The following is a 23325-nucleotide window of genomic DNA, read 5'->3' as shown; positions in this document are numbered from 1 at the left end:
AAACTGAGGATCAGTAAAGCCTGGGGGGAGACTAAGGGTGAAAGCCTGCGGTGGTGCGGACAGCCACCGCTCCTCTGGCCTTCCCGAATTTCCCAAATGCACAGCACGCCCGTTAAACCTTGTTCAGGCCAGGAGCGCCGCAGAGCTCCCTGCTGAAAATGGGCCCGTCCCGCTGATTTCCCATGGACTTTAGCAGACACGTAGCAACCCGCACCGAACGGGGAACGTCACATAAACAGTGTATCATTCAAGAACGTTTAGATATATCTTACATATCTAAAGAATCTTTGCAATGTTGAAGAATACTGTTTTATAAAGCTATGGCAGTGAAACCAGTATATACCACCACGGTCTGGTCTTGCAATCCAAAGGAGATGGCCCTGATGAGTACGAGCACTGCCATGGGCTTCCCGAGCCCTCGACGCTGCACCAGGAGCCAGGATCTGCAGGATCAGGCACTTTACGTCCTCAGAGTAACTGTTTTCTTGGCTCCATCTTCCCAACCTCCTCCTCATCCAGTAAAAAAACCAAGTAAATTGAGCAAACTGGCTCACCACAGCCTCAAACAACTAGCCAGAACAGAAAATTCTCCCTTCCACTGGCGCAAGGGGACAGAGGATGAGAATTGCTACATCCTGGAGTCATTCTAATTACCCTAATTAAGAAGGGCCCAAATCCTGCTGTCGTTTCTCCATCGGCCGTCGAGGCCACTTTGCCCCCCCTTTATCCCTCCTTCCCCTGCCTTGCCCCCGCGCCCGGCCGAGCTGGCCCAGGTCTGCAGCACCATTTTCTCGCTGCTCGGGGAGAAGTCAACAAAATGGGCCCTGTTCGAAATAATTTCAATTGACTCTTTTAACAGCCCTGCATAAATTCCAGATGTTTACCATGTAATTAGCCGGGACTAAAAAGGGGTGGTTTACCAATGTCCGTATTTGATTTTCATTCATAAACTCTGCACTCCTCTTAACCTTGTCCTCCTACAGGTAAGCACCTGGATAAATACAGTAGGACATTTCAATTTGCGAATACACAGCCCAATTCACACATTGAAAAAAATTGCAAAAGGAATCCAATCTGAATGCCAAGATATTTTTTTTTTAAATTAGGCCTTAAAATGACATTTAAAAATGAAACAAAAAAGAGGAGGAATTGATTAAAAACCAGAAATGAGATTGATACTATTTGACAGTTACTGCGTCGTACCAGGCGAACATCCTGCATCGGGGATTTTTATAACATCTAGCTTCTGAATTTCTTTTTTTTCTCAATCATTTCATTTACTGTAGCACATCCAAGCTGCTAAAGTAGCCGGACTGATATATTGTAAATGTTAAGTGCTTTTTTAATGGCATTTAAAATTAAGCTTCAGCATATGGAGTTCATATAGCATGGACATGCCTGAGTTTATAATGTTCTTTAGTATAGCCCTCTAAAATAAATACAAAGAGCCAAAGTACTACTATAATATATACAGCTGAAATTCTTTACGGATAACAAATGGGGACTCACATCTGATTGAAGGTGTTGCTTAACTTGCAACCCGCTCGCTATCTTGCAGTGGTAGCATTGTACTCGGCAGTCGACAGACCCAGCTACAACCAAGTTTGCCAACTCTCCACATTCTTTTCCAGGAAAACACGGGGTAGATTTTAGTAATTTGGCTGTGCACGGACATTTCATCATTATTATTAGCTGCTGCATTTTGGCCTTAAAGAAAAAATATGCGACTAATGCGCTGTCCAGGGACTTGTCAGTTTAATTTTCTTAATGAAAACATATTTCTCAACCCCTTGGCAGAGACTCATTTAGTAAATATCTCTTTGCAATACGATACAAACACGGGTTGTGCGTTTCTGGTGGGAAGGCATGACAAACCGAAGAGCCGGATCCGAGAAAATGCAGTCACAGCATTTCAATTAAAAAAAAAAAAAGGCAAGAGAAAGCACCTAATATCAAGAAAGAGGGAAGCAGAAAACCACGGCGGAGGCACGGGGCTGCACCAGCCCTGTCCGGGAGCGGGGCCGTGCCGACAGTGGGTCTACACAGCTCCCCGTCAGCCCTGGGAAGGGGCCAAAAACCTGCCTGCTTCCCCAGATTTACTCCAGGTCAATGGAGCTACTCACAGCCATAGGCTCTACGCTCAGTAGTAGCTTTGCATAACCAGCCCCTCTGCCAAATCTCCGCAGGCAGGAGCTCTCGGGCGGATGGGCGTCTCCGCAGAGGATGCTTCGCTTCGGCCAGCTTTCCCTGACAATAGCTTGCTTCATCATCTATTGCTTGGGGACCAGCAGCGGCAGAAGAATAACCCAGTGCTGCAATAAAGACTTGCCAACGTCTTGCCAAGCTCTGGGAAAGGTCAGCCTGGCTCTGGTGGGAGGTCTGAAGCAAGATCCGGGCAGACCCGCGTTTTACCCACCCTCCTTCCCGCCGCTGCGCACGACTCCGAACTGGGTGAGAGCCTCGCTGCGCGGAAACCGATTACAGAAATTGTGAATTTGGGGGTTCCTGGGGAGCGTGTCCGAGCAGGCGGCATCTGACCCTCAGCGACACCTCCTGCATTGAAGGCGGCTGCAGCCCTGCTGCGGCTGTGCAAACAGGGAAGCTCGGCGAGGTTAAGCGCTGGGCACGTGTGCAGCAGAGGATAAACCAACTATTAGGCGAAGCTTAAGCCACCAGTAATCAGGAGATTAAAAGCAGCAATTCCCGGCATCATCCTCTTTTGTTCAGACCCAAAGCTTGGTTGGACACGGCGTCCCGGGGCTGCAGCGAATGCCCTGAACATGCAAACGCCGCTGCCGTCCCTGGGGTGGGGGATTCCAGGACCGGACCAATTCCTTCCCCTTTATGCTCGTTTTCTTTGAAAGCCACACAAGGTCTGTGTCTAACCCACCGCACACACTAGGTGCGATGGCTGCTCCCAGCCCATGCAGGGCAGCCGGCGGAGCCGCTCGGTGAGCGGGAGCCACGGAGCCACCCTCAGCCCCACAGCTCCCCTGCCTGCGCGGGGAGCGGCCACGAGCCCACGGCGTGCCCGTGTGACAGCCGGCGATGCACGGGCGGGTGCAGCCCAAGCAGCCAAGCACCAGCCCCGACAGTCTCTTCTGCAAAACATCACGTCAGCAGACCCCAGTTTTGGACATGTTCAAAACCCACTGTTCCCTCCCTCCAGCTCAACCCAGTGAAGAAGGGACCATCCAGACTGCTCAGCACCGTCCCTCCAAGCTCTCTGCTGGGTTTAGCGGCTCCGACAGGCTCGCTTCTACCTCCCTCCCTGCACTGGCAGGGGCACGGTGCTGCCGTGCCATGGCGGCAGCTCCCACTGCCCTTCAGAGGGGAAAAGTTATAGGAGTTTTTATGTTTACGTGAGAAAGCTTCCCTCAAAGAAAGCTACAATGCCTCACTCCTGTGCGAGCAGGACATCTGATACGGCATTAAAATACCACGGGCTGGTAGCCGGTCGCTGGGGGCTGAGGTGCAGGTGATGCCCTGGGGAGGGCAGAGGGGCTGAGCCCGCCTCTGGGGCCGGCGTCGCTGGGGCTTGGCACCGCACTGCCACAGCCCCGGCTAAACCCTTCCCTCAGCTCTGTGCAGATGAAATGTAGCAAAAACAGTAAAAGCCAGGAAAATAAACAAGCAGCACAATTCTGTAGCCCTCCCAAGCTTCAAAGATGATGTGCGAGTGAATTATTTGTTCTGATAATGAAGCAGTCATTGCTTAGCTAAGTTTATGCTAGGCACATTTTATCTCTACATGATATTCACAAATTGTTTTAAAATGAACTGTTAGAATAAGCATCTCTTGTTTATTTATTTATTCTATTACTATCCAATCCCCTTAACCATGGAGCAGTTACTGACATGGAGCCAAAACTTCTATTATGTTCAAACAAAGTTTAATTAATGTGTAATTGGTTGGTTGGATTTGGAAGTGAGCGATAAGAGGAAAGCTTTGGTTTCGTTTGGGGCAGCAGTTCCCAGCCTTTTGGGCTCCGCAGGCTTGGCCACTTCACGGGCATCTTACTTGTGTTTTAATCCCCATACGAACAGGCCTGGTTGGTCCTGGAGAGATGGGTGACTGCAAGGCTCCCAGGTCCAATAAAGTCTTATTTGGGGTAAGGGACAGCAATCCAGCACAGCCAAAAAGCCGAGAGCATCAGAGCTGATCAAAGAGCTCAAAGCACTCACCTGAGCACCAACTGCCCCGCGCCACGCTGCACGCCAGGACCTGTGTGTCCCAAGGACACTGGCTCATGCTGTGGTACTGCTGGATGGCCTCTGCAAACCCCTCGGTCCTCACCACCCTCCTGCTCACTAGGATTTGATCTGACCTTCCTCGCTTAGATGCAAACATCATTTCTGATGCTCCTACTGATGCCTTAGCTGGGAAGGGGTTTCTCTGACCAGCACGCAGTAAGCAAGGAAGCCTGGGGACAAAACTGGTATTTCCATAGAGAAAACTGCATGGAAACAAGACACCTGAGTCCTGTTGGAGCAACCCAAGTCATGTCCTCACCAAAGGCTGTTGGTGCTTTCTGAAGCCCGCGGGAATGCGCGGACTGGTGCTCCCTGCATGTTCCTGTGGTGTGGATGGTGCTTCAGGGACTACCACGCGCTTCCTTCTGTCCTTTCAGGCGGTAAAAATGTCCCCCAGCCCTTCAGCAGCTCAGCAGCTGAAGTCCTACTTCCACAAGGAGTTTCAATAAGACAAAGCTTTCCAAAGACAGACAGCAATTTTACAGTCCTGGATTTTGGGGTAGTCAACTAAAGCGACAACTGGATTTTCAGAAGCTCCTGTACGGTGCTGTCCGGAAAGGTGATGCTTATGGCATATCAGGTTGTGAAAGGATCAGAAAAACAAGAAATCACTCAACATCTTGGCTAACAAGCCATATCATGGCTGAAAGACCACCTCCTCAGAAGCTGCTGGCCATGCAGAGATGCCTCCAGTGATGGTTTCAAAGCACCGAGGCAGATGACATGCCTACATCCCTGATAATGACTAATGTGGCCCCAAATTCTTCTTGAGAATTGGCCACGGCTGCTTAAGGATGCTTCTCCTCGTCTTCATTGTTAGGAGGGAAAGGAAAGGTGTGCAGAGGCTTCAAGAACCATGTTTCCATGCTGATGACCTTTCTGCTTTTTTTCTAATTTCCCTTCTTTTGACAAGTATTTCTTCCACTGACTTAACGCATCTTTAAAAATAATATTCTCCGGGGCAGATTAAAACAAATTTGGGGATGTCAGCTGTTTCTTTTAGCCTTTTAAATGGCATTTCCTTTTTGATAGATTCTTGCTTTCAGAAAATACTTTAAAGAGATCAAAGAGTTTTTCAACAGGGTCCCATTTTCCCAGTGTATCCTAACCCTCAGTCCCTTATTTCTCTTATCACCCACGCCACTCCGCTATGACGCTCTGTATACAAAGTAAGAGCAGTTAACTTTGAAGTGCTGGATTAGCCCATGCCAGATCCTTGCCTCAGAATAACAAACAATACAGGTTCAACAGGAGTTCTCATCAGTAGTTCATTTTTCAGCCCCAAATTCACTGTCACTAACACAAGCAACATTGAACTCTCAGTCTATAGACAGATAGGAGAGATTTATCTGGTGGCAGGACCACGACCTAGTGATGAGAAGGTCAGACAGTTAAGGGATTTTTATATTTTGGAATGGTGAGGTTGTATTTTTTTCTTCTGGCTAGCGCATCTAATTTTTAAATAAAACATTGTTTCTCACATACTTGAGAACTTGGTTAGCTGGACGGCTGCTTTCTTGGTCTAGAAACATTTCCTCTCTTTGCCCCACAGTAACTTGAAACACGGGCAGGCTTCTTGCCATGGATGCTTCTCCGGTGCTTTCACTTTGCCGTAACTGAAGTTGAGCAGAAAAGGGCCCAACGTGCCGGAGGATGGGAGAGGTCGGTGCCGGCAGCAGCACAGCACAAAGGTACCTCAGAGAGAAGCTGTGCAAGAGCGTGGCCAACGACCCTGCGCTGCAGGTTTGCTCCCTCCCCAGCCCGGCTCCCTCCGCGGTGCAGCCCCCCCAGCTGCGTGGGCTCCACGGGGGCTTTCGGAGGAGCCGTGGGCAGCCTTGGCGTCGGTGCCAGGCCATGCACCGGCTCATCGGTGCAGAGTAGGAGATGACCTGCAGCCCCTGTGCCCGTGAGCCTTCGACACAGAGGCAGAGCCCAAGCGATGGTGGGGATCTTCCCCGGCTGCTTTGGGCTTGACAAAACCCTCCCCTGCAACCCTGGCCAGCGCTGCTGCAGCTCCAGTCTAAGGATGAGCGGGGAAAGCTTTGGGAACACCCTTAACCATGAGCATCCCACGTCTTTTACAAACTAAAAGCAAGGATTGCTGTTTGAGAAGAGAGAAGCGTATTAAAAACTAAAATCCCATCCCTGCCCTGCTCGGCGTGCACGAGCTCTGTCTTCCTTGCCAAAGCTGTCGACATCTTTAGCAGCACAGCCAAGAGCCATTGGAGTTTGCTCCTGCTCCTTTCTCTAAAAGCAGGAGTTTGCCCTAAGAGGGTAATTCCAGGACCCCAAATTTAGGACTAAGCAGATCAAACATTCCTTAAATATCTACTTTATTTCCAAGTTTTAAATTGATGGCTCACATTCCATCACTGATCTCGGATATTAAGGTTTACTTTTGGATCAAAAACCTTTAGCAGAGATTCTTGAAACTGCCTCAAAAGATTCTGGACAAATATTTCCCTTTAATTGTAATGAGAACTGGGCATCCATATGCCCTACAGAGCCATGGAAAATTTAACTTTTAAAGGATTATTCACAGAGGAAAGCTGCACCAGCTTAGCCAAAGCATTTATACTTCTTCAGACCTTCATGTCCTAAAAACTAGTTTTATTTTGGTTTACTAAAGTTGATTAGGAACAGATTTTTTTAAACTGAAATAAGCCACTTTTAAAATGAAACTTGAACATCTAAAGGGGGGTTGTGTCTTTTCCACACATGCAAGCTGCTTTATTGATTTTTTTTCTGTGCAGTATTTTTCTACATATGCTTCTTAAAACTTGCTACTATAAAGACTGAAGATATCTTTGTACCTGTGCACATCCTGCATTCCAGCCGAAACTCGATTTCAGTATCTCAAGCCTCCTGTTCACATCTCTGGGATGGTTGTAATACCATAGAGGAAAGACATATTATTTTCTCTTCAGTAATTGTTCATGAAAAAGGGACCAGACACCCCATGAGCTGGTATTTTTTACTGATTAGCCATAAGCTTCATCAAATTGGTTGTTCCTGGCAATATCTGGATAGAAACCGCAATGCTGCAAAGACTGGCACCCGGGAAAAACTAGTGAACAGCTAGAGCTGAATAAAGACTAACAGAAAGAAAGAAATCCTGAGCCAGGAAGATTAACTTCCTGCAGAAATAAGGTCTGGAAGATGAGATTTCACAAAGAATTATGAGAGACAAAGTGGGGTTTGCTGCAAGGTTAAAAAAAAATTACAGCTGTTCAGTTAAATAATAGCACATAAGAGCGAGAAGATGAAATTGGAAAGAGTTGAATGAGTTATAATGAAGTCTCTCGTTTGCTTTCTGCTTTACCCACCCCTAACACAACTTCATCACTACGGAATGCCTGAACTCCAGCAGGAAAGGTGTGCGCCTTGCTAGGACAGGCTGCGGCTGTGCAAAGCCCGACAGGCACATCCAGAGCGATGCACCGCACAGCGGGGCTGTTGGAAGGAAGGAATTCAGATGTACATCTGCATCTCCATCCTCCAACATACCCTGTCCCCTTTATTACCACCTAAAGTGATTTTATTAAATTGATTTAATAGGACCTCACTGCCTGGAAAATGCCCTTTTTTTTTTTTTTTTAAATAAATGGGAGGATTTGTGAACAATTATAGCCTTATTTATAAACACAGGCATGCACAGCTCGATGTGGGTGCTGGGCTCATTCACCCGTCCCGGGAAGGCGACCCGGCCGCGCTGGGAGCGGGAGCGGGAGCGGGAGCGGGAGCGGGAGCGGGAGCGGAGCGGCTGCAGCCGCCGCGCCGGGGCTCCGCGGTGAGAGGCTGCTGGGAGGGGCGAGCCGGGCTTGCAGCCCCCCGAGCAACGCGGTTTCATCTGCAAACGGCGGCAGCGCCCGAGCCACGCTGCCTTCCGAAAAAGCTACTCTGCAAACTGCCATGGTCAGGAATCACGCGTGGCCGGTTTTCTTCTCGTTCCCCCTCCAGTTTAGGCAGCCCTTGGGTACCTACAGCTCCAGGCAACGGCACAGACGGGGCAATTTTTGCATTACATATAGCCCAGCCTTTAAAACCCAGCAACAGAAAATCCTCTGGAGTAGAAATTGGTAATTAGAACAAACCTCAAATCGGAGGAACAAGCAAAGGCTCTGATTTATGGGGCCCAGCGTCCCGTCCTCTGGGTGCTGCGATGGGCAGGGGTTTATGTCTGAAGGAGGCGAGCGGTTTTATGCAAAGTTCAGGGAACTTTGCTAACATAAACTTTTTATCTTTTGATGATCCTTTTAATATAAAATAATCTCTTTTTTTTCCCCCTCCCACAATGAAGCAGTCGAACATTAAAAAGATAGCGAGTGCATTTTAAAGATGTTTCCACTTTATAAATCAAGCTTTCTTGGCAACAACATGATTTCTATTTCAATGCTGAGCTTGCTGTGTTCTCCTAATGTCTCCTACAGATCAGTCCTAAGAGGGAGTAATAATCCCCCAAAGTAATTCTCAGCCCTAAATTCTCGATAATTTATAGTTGGCTCGTTCTGTGGAGCTCTACAAAGAATGAAACAAATGACTCCCCCTCTCCCCCCCACTAAGTTATCAATATTTGCCTTGTTTATACAAAAAGGCTATTTTACACCATTGCCATGGAATTAACGCTTCCGCTGAGCTTTACATTTCCTCTCCATTGAGTGAACTTGTCATTAAAGTCACTTTTTTTTGTTGTTCGAAATTTAAAAATCAGGCTTCAATTTCTTTTCGTTTGTGCCCCTTGAGGTCAGACAGACCGACATTTAAGTGATTTCAACTAACTGCATTCAGGGGCATCTCTGTGCCTGCTGGGAGGGGGATTAGAGTCCTAATTAGTGCCTGCAATTAGCCGGTTTCCCGCTTCTCCCCCCCCAATGCTAAATGCAGTGTATACAAATCTCCATTAGCCATCATGTTTTTAATTGGCTCAAGAGGAGGTTTATTATTGCCACTCTGTATTTAAACAGCTTGGGTAAAATAAAATCTGCATGAAGTAATAATTTTCATTTCGTCATCTGCATTACGATTAACGGCATATTCCTGCTTTTGGGCTGCCCGGGTCTCAGCACGGACACGAGTGGCTCAGCCTGGCACTCGGTATGAACGAAGAGACTTAAGCGATGACGGGATTTAAGTCGCTCGATTTTTCTGCCGTCCTCACGCTAATTATTTTGTGCATTTTCGCTTTCGGTGCTGCTGGAGAGCCCGGCCCGGGACAGGGCGGGACAGAGCCGGGTCCTGGCACCGGCGCGTCCCCGGCGGCGGCTCCGCTCAGCCCCAGCCCGGCAGCATCGCCCGGGGCCGCAGCGCGGCAGGCTGCGCTCCCGCTGCGTGGGCTCCAGAGCTGGGCACTCGCTGCTAAGACTGATAAAAATGTTGCCCTTTATTTTGTTGTCCCGTTTGCAGCTGGACACCGGAAAAAGAAATGAAGTGACTGTTCTGTTTCATCAGCATTTCAGCCACTCCTTTTTTTTTTAAATTAAAAACTATTTATAAAAAAAATAAAAATGCTGCTGGCTTGCTGGTGCCGCACTGATTTTCACAAAAGGAGAATTTGGCTTGATAACTTAAAAACCCAAAGTTTTGTACATCTTGAGGTCAATCCCCCCCACCCCCTCAGTCCCATCCACATGCTCATGAAAGGTGACTGCGTGTGCACTGCCAGCGCCACTGGACAAAGAATGTGGGACTGAGCCCTATACATATGGATTTGTTTAAACAATCCACGTTAAGACTTACAAAGAGATAACATGCACATTTGGGATGCTTAGGGTCTAGAATTTGGTAAAGATATTACACGTCCCGCACAGACACACTCAGATACTATAAATTAAGGGTGAAATATTTGAGGTCTTGATCCCCTAGTCTTAGCTGACTTAGGTAGCAGACCTATCAAAATGAATCCGGCTCTTCACATCACTAGATGCTACAGAACAAGCACTAAGATTTTATACACCAAAATGTAGTGTGATAAGGACAGAGTTACCTGCACAATCACTTCATAAATAGGCCAAATAGCAAACAAATTGAAGATCTCCGGGACATACACCCCCTCTCCAGGGGGACTAATGGGAATATCTTGGTTATTAGAGTAAAGCTTCCCCACACTGGCCAGCTGCTGCACGGAGCAGCACTGCCGGGGACAGGGGAAAGGAGAGGGAAACCGCTCATCAATCCCCAAATCCGAAGACGGGGGTTGGAGTCTGGGTCTCACAGTGTGAGCAGCAAATAGGGGAGAAAAGACACCCCCCCGAGTCCCCCGGCTGCCCTGCACGGAGGATCAGGGATCACAGGGAAAAAAGACTGCACAGATATTGATTGTGGGATTTTTTTCTCCTTGCTCCCCATTATTTGAGTGTCCTCCTCCACAGCTCTCTAGCACGGTGTAAAATCAGCAATCGCAGGGCATGGCAAAACCACACAGCTGTGTTAGAATTAAATGGATTTTAATTCCTAAGCCTGGCAATTTTTCTTTTCCAGCAGCAGCGATGCAAGCCTGTTGCCGCAGAAGCCAAGGACAGATATTTCGGTGCCCACAGTGGGAGCTGGCTAGCCTTGTTGGAACTCCGGGGCTGGTGATTTTCTGAGGTTTAATTCTGATTTTTAATTTTCTGACACTAATCCTGCCATCGCCCACCTGAGCAGCCCGGGTCGGAACGGAGCCCTGAGCAGGCGCAGGGATGGGTTTCCCGGGGAAGTGAAGTCCCTGCGAGCCGCTGGGCTCCCTCCCGCCCGGGCCTGGGTGTGCACCCTGAAGGGGCTCTGGTTTGGTAAAAATCATTCTTTGTTTCCAAGGGAAGGCAGAATTTTTTTCCACATCTAACAGGATAAAAGCGGTACCTGTCTCTCTTTCAGTTTTGAGATTGAAGGCATAGCTAAGCCTTCGTATTGCTAAAACTTTGGTTCAAAGTATTCCAGCACAGGTCTTAGTGTACTGTGCAGAAAAGGGGAGTGCGGTTTGCTTCATGGAAAAAAAAAAAAGTAGAGCCACAATCATGCTAACATCTTAAAAAAACACAAATAATAAAATTAAAAATTACCAAGGAGAATTGGGACTAAATGCAGCAAATGACTCCACAACTCTTTCTTGCATCCACAATCTCGTTGCCACACTCAGACACATGCACAGTTTACACCGAAAAAATTATTTTACTGAAATCTGCAATCACAACAATAATTTTTTTAAATGCCACTGATTGCAGTAGCTCTGCAAAACCCAGTCTCGGCAAACAGGGACATTTCATACAGATCAGAAACAATACATGTTCACGGGGAATTTTCACTAACCTGCCTGCTTTGGTTATTATCATTTCGGTGCCAGCTTCATGAAATTTCTTCCATAGCTCCTTCTCGTGGAGATAGACTTTGATATTTTCTATTGTCTGGAAAAATAAAGATCATGAGAATAGCAAGAAATGACTGAGAAAACCTAGGAGAGGGGCTAGGAAGGGCGACGGGAACGGACTCGGTGGCTGCACACCCAGGACCAGTGCCGCAGCCCAGGCAAAGCCACACCAGCCTCGGTGCAGCCTGGGCGGGAGGAGGATGGAGCCCCAAAACTTCCACTGCCCTTTGCCGAAAATAAGAGAAACAAACTGGGGCCGGTTTGAATTGCAGACTTTCACATCCAGGTGGGACACTGCGGCCAAAGGGATTTTTTTTTTCTTTGGGTTTTTTTTCGTAGGGGTTTCCATGCCCCGATGGGGCAGACAGACCCCGCTGTCGCCCTGGGTCTCCCAAAAACCGGGGCCAGGAGCATCCGCGGGGACACCCGCGGGGACACGCGGATCCGCTGAGCAATGCGCGCGTCCAGGACCGCGGTTTCTGCGCAGACCCGTTTCCTTTCCGCGGGATGCCGGGGACAACGCGGAGGCGCCGGCCGGGCGCGGGGGGGGAAAAGCAGAGAAGCCGCGATGTGCCGAGAAACCGGGCGGACCCGGCCTTTTATTTAGCCGGAGAAAAAAAACAACCAACGAAACCCACTGCCGGGCCGGATCCTGCTCGGGAGGAGCGGCCGCGGCTTCGCCACCCGACGGGCCCCGACGGCCGCGGCTCTGCGGGCTCGCCCTTCCCGACCTGCCGCACCCGACGGCGGGCGCGGGGCGGCCTGCTTTGCACGGGGGAAAAATTAAAAAAAAAGAAAAGAAAAAAGTAAAGAAAAAGGCAATTTCCTCGCAATTCCCCCCCCCGGTCGTGGCCGAGGGAGATGCGCGGTCGCGCTCCGGCCGCGCCGGCGGGGAGAACGAGGGGCGAAGCCGCCGGGCAGGACGCGGGGCCGGGCGGTGCGTACCTGCTCGGGGTCGGGGAGCTGCGGGCTGCTGAGCGGCGTGCTGCTGCCCCCGGCTACGCCGAGGACGGGGGAGCCGGCGGAGGAGTCCGCATGGCCGGGCGCGGGGGCTGTTGGAAACCCTTCCTCGGTTTCAGACAGGCTTTTCTCCTGGAGCATTTCCTTGGGGGGGAGAGAGGCGCACCGTTAGCTCGCAGCACCGGGGGCCACGTCCAGCCCCTGCCCGCCCCCAGCCCCGGGCACGGCCACCTGCGGGGTCAGGCCCTCCCGGCCCGGCCCGTGGTTCTTCCTCAGGCGGCGGCACTCGGCGAGACTGGGACGTGACACCCCCGGCCCCAGGGGAAAGCCGCTGTGCCCGGGAGAGCCGGGCCGGGCCCGCCTGCCCCCGCGGGGGAGCCGCCCACGCGTGGCTGCGCTCCCGCTTGAGGCCCGGGCAGCTCATCTCAGATGTGGCCGCAGCCCCCCCAGCCCCGACCCTTTCTCCTCTCCCCCCCGCCCCGCTTTTTGCCACCTTGCGGGGCCGGTACCCGTCGGGGAGGGCAGCCCGGCCCGGCTGGTCGCTCTGCCCCGTCCCGTCGGGGCTGCGGGGGCTCCGGGGGCTTCGCGACGGCGCTCAGGGCCGCGGCGGAGCCGGGCGGCGTGAACAGGAGGAGTGCTGGGCTCCGAGATAAAAGGGCCCCTCTTAAACTTGGACGGAGACTGGGAAAAGCCAATAAAGATAAGGCCTGACAGCTCCGCCGGGGCTGCCGCGCATCAACCCCGACTTTTACAGCGCGGAGGGACGCGGCCGCCCGCCCCGCTCCCTGCTCGACGGACGGACGGACGGACGGACGGACAGACGGACGGGCAGCGCCGGCGCGGAGCGGGAGCGGCCCCAAGGAGGCTGCAGGGTCTCGGCCCCAGGGACTGAAACCGGCGCTACCCACGGGGAAACGCTGACGGCACCCGGCCCCGCGGTCCCCGACGGAGCGCCCCTCTCCCCCGGCCCACAGCCCCGGTCCCCTGCCCGGCGCCCTCCCTGCCCCGCGCCGCCAAGGCTGAACCGCCGTCCGGGACAGCGAAGGGGGAGAGCGGGGCTGAGACCTCCAGCTCCAGCCACGGCAGAGCTTCAGGGAGAGCTCCAGCCGTGGAGACGGACAGCCAGCACACCCCGCACACTCCCCCCACAGCTGCACCGTACGCGCCGCGGCACCCCGGCCGGGGAGCGCCCGGCAGCCCCCGGCCGCAGCGGCTCGCTCAGTGCCCCGAGCGCACCGCCGGTCCCCCCGCCCCGCTCGGGGGGGACGGGACGGGGCAGCCCCAGCCCGGCCGAGGCGCGGATGTTCCCGGCGGCCAACCCGCACCGCGGGGCCGGCTGACCCGGGGGAGCACAGGTGGGAGGCGGCGGCAGCGGCAGCGACCCCCGAGGGCCCGGCTCCTGTCCGCAGACGGGGGCCCCGGTGCTCTCGGGGACGGAGACGGGTCGCCGGCCGGGGAAGCAGCGGGGCAGGCTGGCGGCGACACAGGCCGGGGGCTCGGCAGGCTGCAGGGCGCCCCGCACCCGCGGACCCCCCGCTCCCTCCAGTCCTCCCTCCGCACCCCGGGAACTCACACGGCCGGCCGGGGGGCAGGAGGCGCAGCGGGTGGCTCCGGGCTTCGCCTGGGGGCGGCTGCGGCATGAAGGGCATCCGCGGGGCAGCGCGGCGGCTGCGCGGGGCGCTCAGGCCGGGCGCGGCTCCGCGGCCCCCGATGGCAGCGGCGTGCGGGGCATCCCCCGCTGCGCGGATTCACTTTCCCTTGATCTTGGCGGAAAATGTTCCATAAAGATCCAGTTTGGGGCCTTTCGACTCCCTCCCTCTTTGTCTCCCCCCTCCCTTTTCCCTTCCCCTCCTGTTGCTGACGTTGCCGCTGTCAATCACGTCCCCACAGACCGGCTCTGGCCCGCTCCGCCCGGCCCGGCCCGCTGGCCCCGGCCCCGGCCCCGCGCCCGCCCGACGGCCCGCACCGGGGGGCACCGGCCGGGGGCAGCGACCGCCCGGCCCCCGCGCACCGGGCCCGGCCGCGGCCTTCCCCGGCCTGCCCAGCCTGCCTCGGCGCTGCGCCGGGCCTCGCGGCGAGCGGAGCCGCTTGCTGCTCGGGGGGGAGCCCGGTGGGGGGGGATACCCCCAGCCCCACCGCCTCCTCCCAGCCCCGTTGGTCCCGGCGCTCCCCACTGCCCGGGCCGGGGGCTGCAGCAGGGGCAGGAGGGCCGCGACCGGCGCAGGCCGCGCTGGAAGGAGGCTTGGCTCGGCGGACCGGGCGGCGCAGGGCGGCGGGACCCCGCGGCAGGAGCCGGGGCCGCCCGGGAGAGGCGATGGGGAAGGGCCGGGCCCGGGCGGGGGTCACGCTTCGGGAGGGGTCCGCAGCCCCCGGCGGCTTCCCCGGCCCTGCTGCACCGGCAGCCAAACTGCCTGTGTCCCGCCGGCCTGGGGCCGGTCTTCGGGTGCGGGTCTCCCCGAGAGCCCGGGAAGGGGGACAGGGCTCCCCGTCCTCCCCCGGTCGCCACAGATTGCCCCGAGCCTTCCCCCAGGGCGGGCAGGAGCTGGGCGGTCACAGACAAAGCGGCGGCGAGGCCGGGCCGCCGGGGCCAGCCCCCGCCGGGGCCGCCCCGAGGTGAGCGCGGCGGGGGGGAGAGGAGCTCCCGGCCCCGCTCACCCCCGAGCAGGAGCCCCCGCACCCTCCGGCCGCGGGCACCGCCTGCTCGGGGCTCCCACCGCCAAGCCAAACCCCCAAATCAGGGGGAGAACCCCCTCGGGACAGTCCCCGAGTGCTGTCGCGACTGAACGGGCAACTTCAGCTCTGCTGTCGCGATTACCAAGACACACACCCCACCACCCCCCCGCAGCACTGCTGTCGGGGCTGCCCGCCCTATGCTGAGCGGCCCCTCGCATCCACCCGCGGCCGAAACGCTCCCGCGCTACCCGCTGTAGCTATGCCTATCGTGACAGCCCCACTGCTGCGCACCGCCCTATATCGCGACAGCCCCGCCTGACTCTGCTCTGCATCGCACCCCCTGTGCCCCTGCGCACCCCCTCCGCCGGGCTGCGCCCCGCTCCGCGCCCGCGGGGAGGGCGGCGGGCGGGAGCCGCTTACCCGAGCCGGGCGGGCGCGGAGGTGCCGCTGGCCTCCCGCAGCCCCGGGCTCACAGGGACACCGCCATGAGCCGGCGGGGCTTCACGGGGCAGGATTTTTATCGGGGTTTTCTTGAAAGTGAATTTAAACCCAAACTCACTCCCACTGTCACGTGGTGCCGAAATTGGGAACAGGAGCAGAATAAAAAGTAAACTGGGGTCAACCTCTTAATGAACCTTTTCCCCACTCCTACCAAAAAAAAAAAAAAAAAAAAAAAGAAAAGAAAAAAAAAAAGGCCCGGGCAGGCCGGGGGATGCGAGCGAGGGAGCGGCGAGCAATTCCCGCAGGAGCCGGCGGGGCCGGGGCCGGCCGCAGGTGAGACCGGGCCGGCGGCGGGCCCCGACGTGCGCCTGCGGGGCCGAGGCGAGGGGGGATCCGCGCCCGTCCTGCCCCCGCACAGATGGAGCAGGGGCTGAGGACGGCCTGGGGGTGAGGAGCCGCGGTGGGAGCGGGGAGGCCCGGCTCGGCCGGGGGGGGTGTCCCGGAGCCCCGCTGCTCGCCGCTGACCTGCATCGCTCGGCCCCGTGCGCGGCCGCGCTAGTTTCCGCGGGTCGTAGCTGCCTCTAAGCCACGGGCCGGACCCGGGTCCCAACCCCACCGCCGCGGGAGGGGAGAGCCCGCGCAGAGCCGCGGAGAGTGCGCGCAGCTGGCACCGCAGCCGCCCGCCGCTTGGACCGCTCTGTCCCGCTGCCGGTTCCCACCTGCCGGCCCGGCTCTCCCCGGGGCCCGGGGCGGCTGCCGAGGGCCGGGCTCCAGGGCAGGGTGAATTTTTGTATTTACTGTGCGGCTGGTGCCTGTCGCTCGGCTTTGTTTGGGTGAGTCTCTCTCCACGCCTTCCGCAGCCGCGGACAGGGACCGCGGGAATCACGCTGCCTGCGCTTCCCGACGTTAAATTAATTTCTTTTTTTTTCCCCTTGAACAAAAGAAGGGCGGAGGGGGCGATGCCCAAGTGGAGAGGATTTAATTAAAGCAAAACCAAAGCTTCCCGCCAGCCCCCGGCCCTCCCCGTTCCATGCGGCCCCGGCCGGGGCTGTCCGCGCTCGGCGGCACCCGGCCGGCTCCGCCGTGCCGTAAGCCCGGGCAAGCCGCGGCACCTGCCCGCAGGGCTCCCCGGAGCTCCCCCAGCCGCCGCTCGCACCGAGACGGCGGGGTCGGTGTCGGTGGGGCTCGGCCGGGGCTGGGGGAAGCTGCGGCCGGTTTCATCATCCCCCGGCCGGGGGGACGGGGCCGGCGCCGAGGGGCAAAGCGTCCCCGCCGGACGGAGCCCCCCGGCTGCGGCAGCGCCGTGAGTTTCCCGGAGGCTCCGGCAATTCACGGCGAGGCTCGAAACCAGCCCGACTGTCAACACCCGGCAGATAAACGGCCGGATCCCCGACGGCAGGGTGGCTCCTATTCACGGCTCATCATCGCCGAGTCAAAGGAGCAGGCAGGGGGAGGATAAGCCCCGCTTTCAGGGACCGGCGCTCCAAACCACTCATCACTGTCACCGAGCTCGCTCATGCCTTGGCCCTAAACACCGGCGATTAATAAAAGTTTACTGTCGCTTTTCTCCAATAATTACACTCAGTCTGCGGGCCGGGAAAAGCCGAGCGGGCTCAGATCTGCGCGGTACCTGCGGGGATGCTCCACCGCTTTTCCAGCCGCGGCGGCCAGCGCCGCTCCCTTTGGCCCGCTCCTCTTCTCCCCGGAAAAACCTGCTGCTCTTCCCCCCACGAAAACCTGCCAGCCACGACGGAGACGAGGGGAGAAGCGAGCCCCGAGCCCGCACCCGACGGTACCCTGCCGCCGGGCGGCCCCGACGGCGGCCGCGGCTCCGAGCCCCCGTGCGAGGCGGAGAGCGGCGGGGGGAAACCCTGTGGGGTCCGGCCGCGGCCCCGCTCCGGCCCCTGGCCCCGGCTTCCGTGAAGTCAGGACCGAGCCTCGGCCGCACGGGTTGGCACAGGTTTATTGGCTTGAGCGGGAACTCACCGGTTTACACTGCCGAGGAGGGTTTGAATGGATGAGGACTGAGAAAAAGTTGCCGAATTTGGCCAGTAATAAGGCTGGAAGAATGGAGTGCTAGTGGTGAATTATGCATGTACTCGGGAGGAATTACAAAGCATCAGACTCGGGCTTCTAAACAGGGACAGTGCCAAATTTCTAATAACTGTGTAATATGCTTATTTATACCATACAAGGACTTACAAACCTCATTGTGCATAGCAGCTGGGTCGTATTTCTTTACCCTTCCATTCCTCAGGCTTTTTTGCCAAGAGACTGGTACCAAACACTTCTAGGCTGAAAACAAAACACAAAATTAAATTGCAAAGAAACGATGACAGGAAGCATGGGTAAGATACGGGCTGACACGCGGCCCTTTAATCTTAAGCATCTGCCTAAAATAGATGCACTAAGGCGGTATCGAAAATATGCACGGTTTTAAATGCAAGTGATTTTCTGCTTCGAAATCGTTCAGTCGAATTATCCACATGTATTTGCCTGACCTGGGCACGGTTGTAGGCTCTAAGGCTTTGTTTTAGACCATTAAGTAAATATTTTAACGAACGTTTTAAAACATTGTAAACTAACGTGTTAGTCTTGCACCAAGCTCCTCTGAAACCGGGTAAATCAAACGAACCACAATATTCCGATTTGTTTTTAAATATTTGGGGGATATTTGATACTTTTGTCCCAGTATACAAAGTGTACTTACCCCTCGTAATTTCAAGCAAAGCTATGCAGGATGCAAACAGGCAATGTTCGCGATGTAACCAGTACTAATTAAACTATGAACGAATATTCATGTATCTAGACATTTTTTAAAAGCATAAGTATTTTAGAATTAAAAGCAAACAATTGTGGAATTGTTTTAATTTTTAAAACTAACAATAATTTTGTCTAAATGCTCTGGATTTTTATTTTTGAATGTGCTGTCTTACTGTTTTTTAAAGTAGCGTCTAGAAAAATAACATTTCAAGTCCATTGCACATTTTGTACAGAATAAACTTTACTGTGAGCTTGGCAACACTCTGTGTCAGAATGAATAGTCCAGAGATCACTGTCCTGGTGAACGTCAGACTGAGATAGTCCCCAATAGTCTTTCCTAGCCAAAGATCTGATTTAACTTCAATATATATAAAAAAAAAATTGCTCCATCTGCTTTGCAATTACTTTTTTGTTTTTTACTGAAAAGAGCCCTAAAGCTACTGCGTGCTGGAGCGTGGGACCAGGCAAACGGGGCCACGCTGAAATGGAAATAATGGTTTAAAAAATAAAAGTAGAACAATGCCCAGCGCTCAGTGTGTTGTGATTTTTATGCAGCCTTGCTGCAAGCGCCACAGCAGCCGCAGCTCCGCTCTGCTTCCTGCACCAAGCCAAAATGGTGCTGCCGGGACGGGGTCCGAGCAGGCCCTGCTGCCATCACCGCTCTGCACGCGGCAGCCGCCGCCGCCATTTACGGCAGGTCAGCGGGTCAGCGCCTCTGGTCGCACAAGCTGCCGGTTAGACGTGCCACGGTCACCGGCAGTGCTGGGTAACCTTGGCCGAGGCCTGGAGGACAGCCCGGGAGAGAAGGGACTCGGGCAGCGGCGTGGGTTGGGATGGCAGCCTGACGTGTGCGCGGAGAGGGGAGAGCAGCCCCAGAGCAGCTCAGCGTCCTGCGGGCACCTTGGTGGAGTGGGAGGAGGACACATGGAACCTCCTGGGGAAGCTGCTCTGGAGCACATGGGCCATGAGCAAAAACGAGACGCACATAAATCCACCAAGTGACAACACTGCAAGTCGCTTCTCACCAGGCAGGAAGAAAAGAGGACAGGCTTGTCTCGGAAGCCTTGCATCAGAGCAAGAAACTGCCTTAAGATATTGCAAAACCAGACCAGCGCACTCTCAGAGCAACGCGTCGTGGCTCTGCACAGTGTACTTGGCATCATCGCTGTTCTCCACGGTGAAGAGCAAAATGATGGTCTGGGTGAGAAATTCCCAGCGGGAGGGATGAAGGCAGCCAGCTGCCAGCACCGTCTCTGCCCTGGGGCTGGGTGCAGGCTCTGTCCGAGCCCCCGATGTGGCACAGCACGCTGCTCTGCCGCAGCAACCGGGGCCAGTCGCGTCAAACAGCCACGTTTAAACGTTACACCCCAACGTGGATCCTTGCCTCTGGGACAGACCTCACTGAACAACAGCCCGAGCAAAGCAGCGCAGCAATGCACAGGCGTGTGCCAGTAGTGCCTGGTGAGCACCACTGTGCTTTGGGACGGAGGCTGCAGCCCACGCTCCCGCTGTTTACTTTAGTGTCCCAGTTGCTATTTAGGCAAAAGCACCATCTCAGCCATCAGCAAAGCCACCACCTCCCAGGCTGGCGCAGGCAAGCCCTCGCTCCCCACCAGCTCCTCTTGGCCAGTCCCTTTCCACCATGGTGCTGCCCAGGGGGAAACCTCCTCCTTCTCCCTGGGCTGGGGCCAAACCCCGCAGCACGGCAGCGGGTCAAAGCAGGGCTCAACACTGTAGCTACGGGCAGGGGGGACACCCCCTCTTTCGGGCTCAGGGAAACACTAAGCCAGGAGCAAACGGGGACCCTGGGGATTTAAACACTTGCCAGATGCCTACGATAGCCATGTATCATACTCCTGGGGATCAGTCCTGTCCCAGGTCCTTGCTAAATCACCCAGGGCAGATTTAAGGTGCGTGAGGCTTTCGGGGTGCAGGAAGGCAGCTGTGATTTAAAAGGGCGGAGGGGAGCGGTGAGCAGCACAAGCAGCCGGCCTCCGAGTGTAGGGGCTCATGCGCCGGAGCGGAGAGGCACAAACACGCATCCGGATGTGGAGCTGCCGGCGAGGAGGCGGCCAGACGGGATGGAGGAAGGCGAGGTGAGAGGCAGATGAGAGCTGGGAGGAAGGGAGCTGCTCAGGGGTCTGGGGAGCAGGAGGCTGCGGTGGGAAGGGCCCGCCTCGGGGAGGGGTTTTGCTTCGCAGGGCAGTGCGATGGCCTTGGGTTTCTGCCCCGCAGATGAAGGGGGAGCCGCTGCGGGGGCAGCCCCAGCCCTGGGAGGCTGCAGAGCCGCTGGGGAGCTGGTGGTGGGGAGGGAGGGAAGGAGGGAGGGAAGGGGGAATAAAAGGTCCTTCCTAGGAAGCAGGTCGGCAAAGCCCATCAAAATTCACCACCGCATCCCTCTGCTGTCAGATACGCTGGGATGGGATTTCTCCCGAGCATCTCCCATAAAGAGGCAAACCCTCAGGCTGGGTTTGGTTCCCAGTAACTGCTCACCCAAGAGCCATCCTGCATTGCCAGCAGCCTCTGGGATGTGGCGGCTCGCTCCCTGCTTAGTCACATCCCTCCCACGCCTCTGTCCCGCTCCCGGGACGCTGCAATGAAACACATTCCTCAGGCTGCAGCGGGGCAGGGCCAGGCCTGGGACAAATGCTGTTCTCCATTTGGGCATCTCCCTCCTTGCCCAGTGAGCGGGGTTGCTCTGACAACAGGGCTCAGCCTTCGGGGTGGCTTTGCCCCCGTAGTAAGGGGGGGAAGAGCTGCAAAAAGGCATCACACTCCCGTCCCTGGGGGGCGTTCTCAATAGGATCAGATGGGAAGGGAAGTGATAGCCAACTGGGATGGGGCCCAGAAGCTGGGAATTTCCTCCTCGTGGGACTTGACTTGCTGTGGAACCCCAAATGCTGCAGGTAGAAGGAGGGAAACTGGAGAGAGGGGAGAGATGAAGTGCTGGAGCGGAGTGCGCTCCCTCTCCTGCATCTGCCCCTGGCTCCAGCGAGGAGAGAAAGGATGGCTGAGATTCATTAAATAAAGAGACAGGAAAACCTTGCTTAAGGAGCTGTCTGGGAAAGAGGCCATTTCAGGCCTGCTGTATGCAAGTGCCAGTGATTTGGGGCCAGAATAGACAATTGCTAAATATTCCTCTGGGCCCCGCTGCGCAGGGAGCTGCTCTCAAGTGTACCAGTTACAGAAATTTGTGGGGAGCTTAATGGTGCTTTTCTGCTTGGGATGGGAGACCAAGCTGGCTCCATCAGGAGAATGGAAGAAAAAAAGATCCCCAAAATTAGCCATTTTCCTTCTCACACAGCAGCTCAGGGCACTGACCTGGCGGTGCAGCGAGGCCGGGGCAGCTCCAGCTGGAGAGAAGGCATCGCATGTCTGCAGCCGTGTTGAATGATGTGGGCACACACGTCTCACCATGCAGTGGGAACAGCGAGAGGGATGGAAAAGGGGCTTCTTGGTCCTCTTGGTCAACCTGCACCTGTCATAAACCAACAGGATGAAACTTAGGGAGAAGCAGGAGCAGCGGGGACAGCAGGAGATGCCGCTCTCGTCCATGGAACCCTGTTGCTCAGTGCAGCGGGACAGAGAAGGTTTGCACCGCCGAACTTCAGCACAACCACTACTACTGAGGGAGACCAGGGGCTTCTGTCCCTGCCATTCCCCACACTTAGCTGGGAGCCAGCTCTGGGAGGGGGCGAAGGGGGCTCTGCCCCAGACCCCAACCACCGCTCCACCCCCACAAGCATGCGCCCAGGCTGGCGGCGGGGCCACCTCTCTGATCCGGACACAGAGAAACCAGCAGCCGCGCGTCCCATCCCTCCTCTCCCCTGCTTTGCCGTGTTCCTCACTGCTCTGGATTGAACCATCAGCCCTAGAAAGTGTAAAAAACATGGATAAGAAATGCTGGTCAGTGCTCTCTGTACAAGCATCCTCCTCTGCGTACCACACATACTCAGCACTTCCAGCGAAGGAGGACGCTGTGGTTTTGCCTCTGTGCTGGTGCCACCGACGTAGTGCAGAAAAGCCACGGAGCTCAAGATAAATGCCCTGAAACAGATGAAATCAGCCGGGAACACCTGATATTCATTCCCACAAGGTTACGGTAAAGGTTGGGAAACGAAGGAAGTGCCGCACTGGCATGCTGGCAGCAAATCAAAGCAAATGACATTAATTAAAGCATATGTTAGGAATAGGAAATTAAGCTAAAGCAACATTTCATCTACAGCGTCTTCTCCGGGCACTTTAGAAAGGGTATAAGTTTACTGTAGAGAAAGAGAAATGAGGAGGCTGGTGCAGAGGATAGATGTGCGGGAAGTTAAAAGAATTAGAGGAGAGTTTTAAAAGCTTTAGACTATACACTCAAGGTCATGTTCACTCCCTGTATTTATTTTGAATTGTGAGTGAACGGGAGGACTGAGAGCGCTGGCTGGCACTGCGGGGAGCCTTAGGCTAACGCAGACCCCGGCGTCCTCGGCGAGAGGGCTTAGCCCCGAAATCGCAACCCTCCGCACTCCTCCCTGCATGGCTGCACCAGGCGCAGATGGACCTTGGCACCCGTTTGCCCAGTTTTGCAAAAATACTCGTTCTTTCCTAATTTTGCTTTTCTCCAGCTCACTCAGCCCCAGAACTTACCAAAGCTCAGGGCACCTGGGGACAGGGGCACTGCTGTCCCCTGCGCAGTGGGGAAACTGAGGCACGACCTGACTAACAGTTCTGAGCGAGCAGCTGGTGAGGGGCTGGGGGCTTTGGCCGGGGCTGCACCCCAACCCTGCGGGGAAGCGCGAGCGGCCCCCCCCGGCCCTCCCACTCCGGGTCTGTCTCAGCCACGGGCCCTTCCTCCCGCCCCCGCCCTTGGGGCTGGCAGCGATGCTGCAGTCCCGACCCATCGGGCG

The 23325-nt window shown here is 55.5% G+C and overlaps 1 protein-coding gene across 1 annotated transcript in view; it reads right to left on the bottom strand.

Annotated features, from left to right (window-relative positions):
• Nucleotides 1–17888, bottom strand: part of TBX4 (T-box transcription factor 4) — a 40436-nt gene extending 22548 nt beyond the window's left edge. The window contains exons 1-3 of the mRNA XM_075169102.1: nt 17877–17888; nt 12542–12700; nt 11539–11633 (exon numbers count right to left, since the gene is read on the bottom strand). Coding sequence (XP_075025203.1) covers nt 11539–11633; nt 12542–12700; nt 17877–17888 — 266 coding nt within the window. The remainder of the gene's footprint in view (nt 1–11538; nt 11634–12541; nt 12701–17876) is intronic.
• Between the last annotated feature and the right edge of the window lie 5437 nt (nt 17889–23325).

Source organism: Calonectris borealis, chromosome 19 (genome assembly GCF_964195595.1).
Source record: "Calonectris borealis chromosome 19, bCalBor7.hap1.2, whole genome shotgun sequence".
Classification (NCBI taxonomy): domain Eukaryota; kingdom Metazoa; phylum Chordata; class Aves; order Procellariiformes; family Procellariidae; genus Calonectris; species Calonectris borealis.
This window is presented reverse-complemented; position numbering and strand designations above follow the sequence as displayed.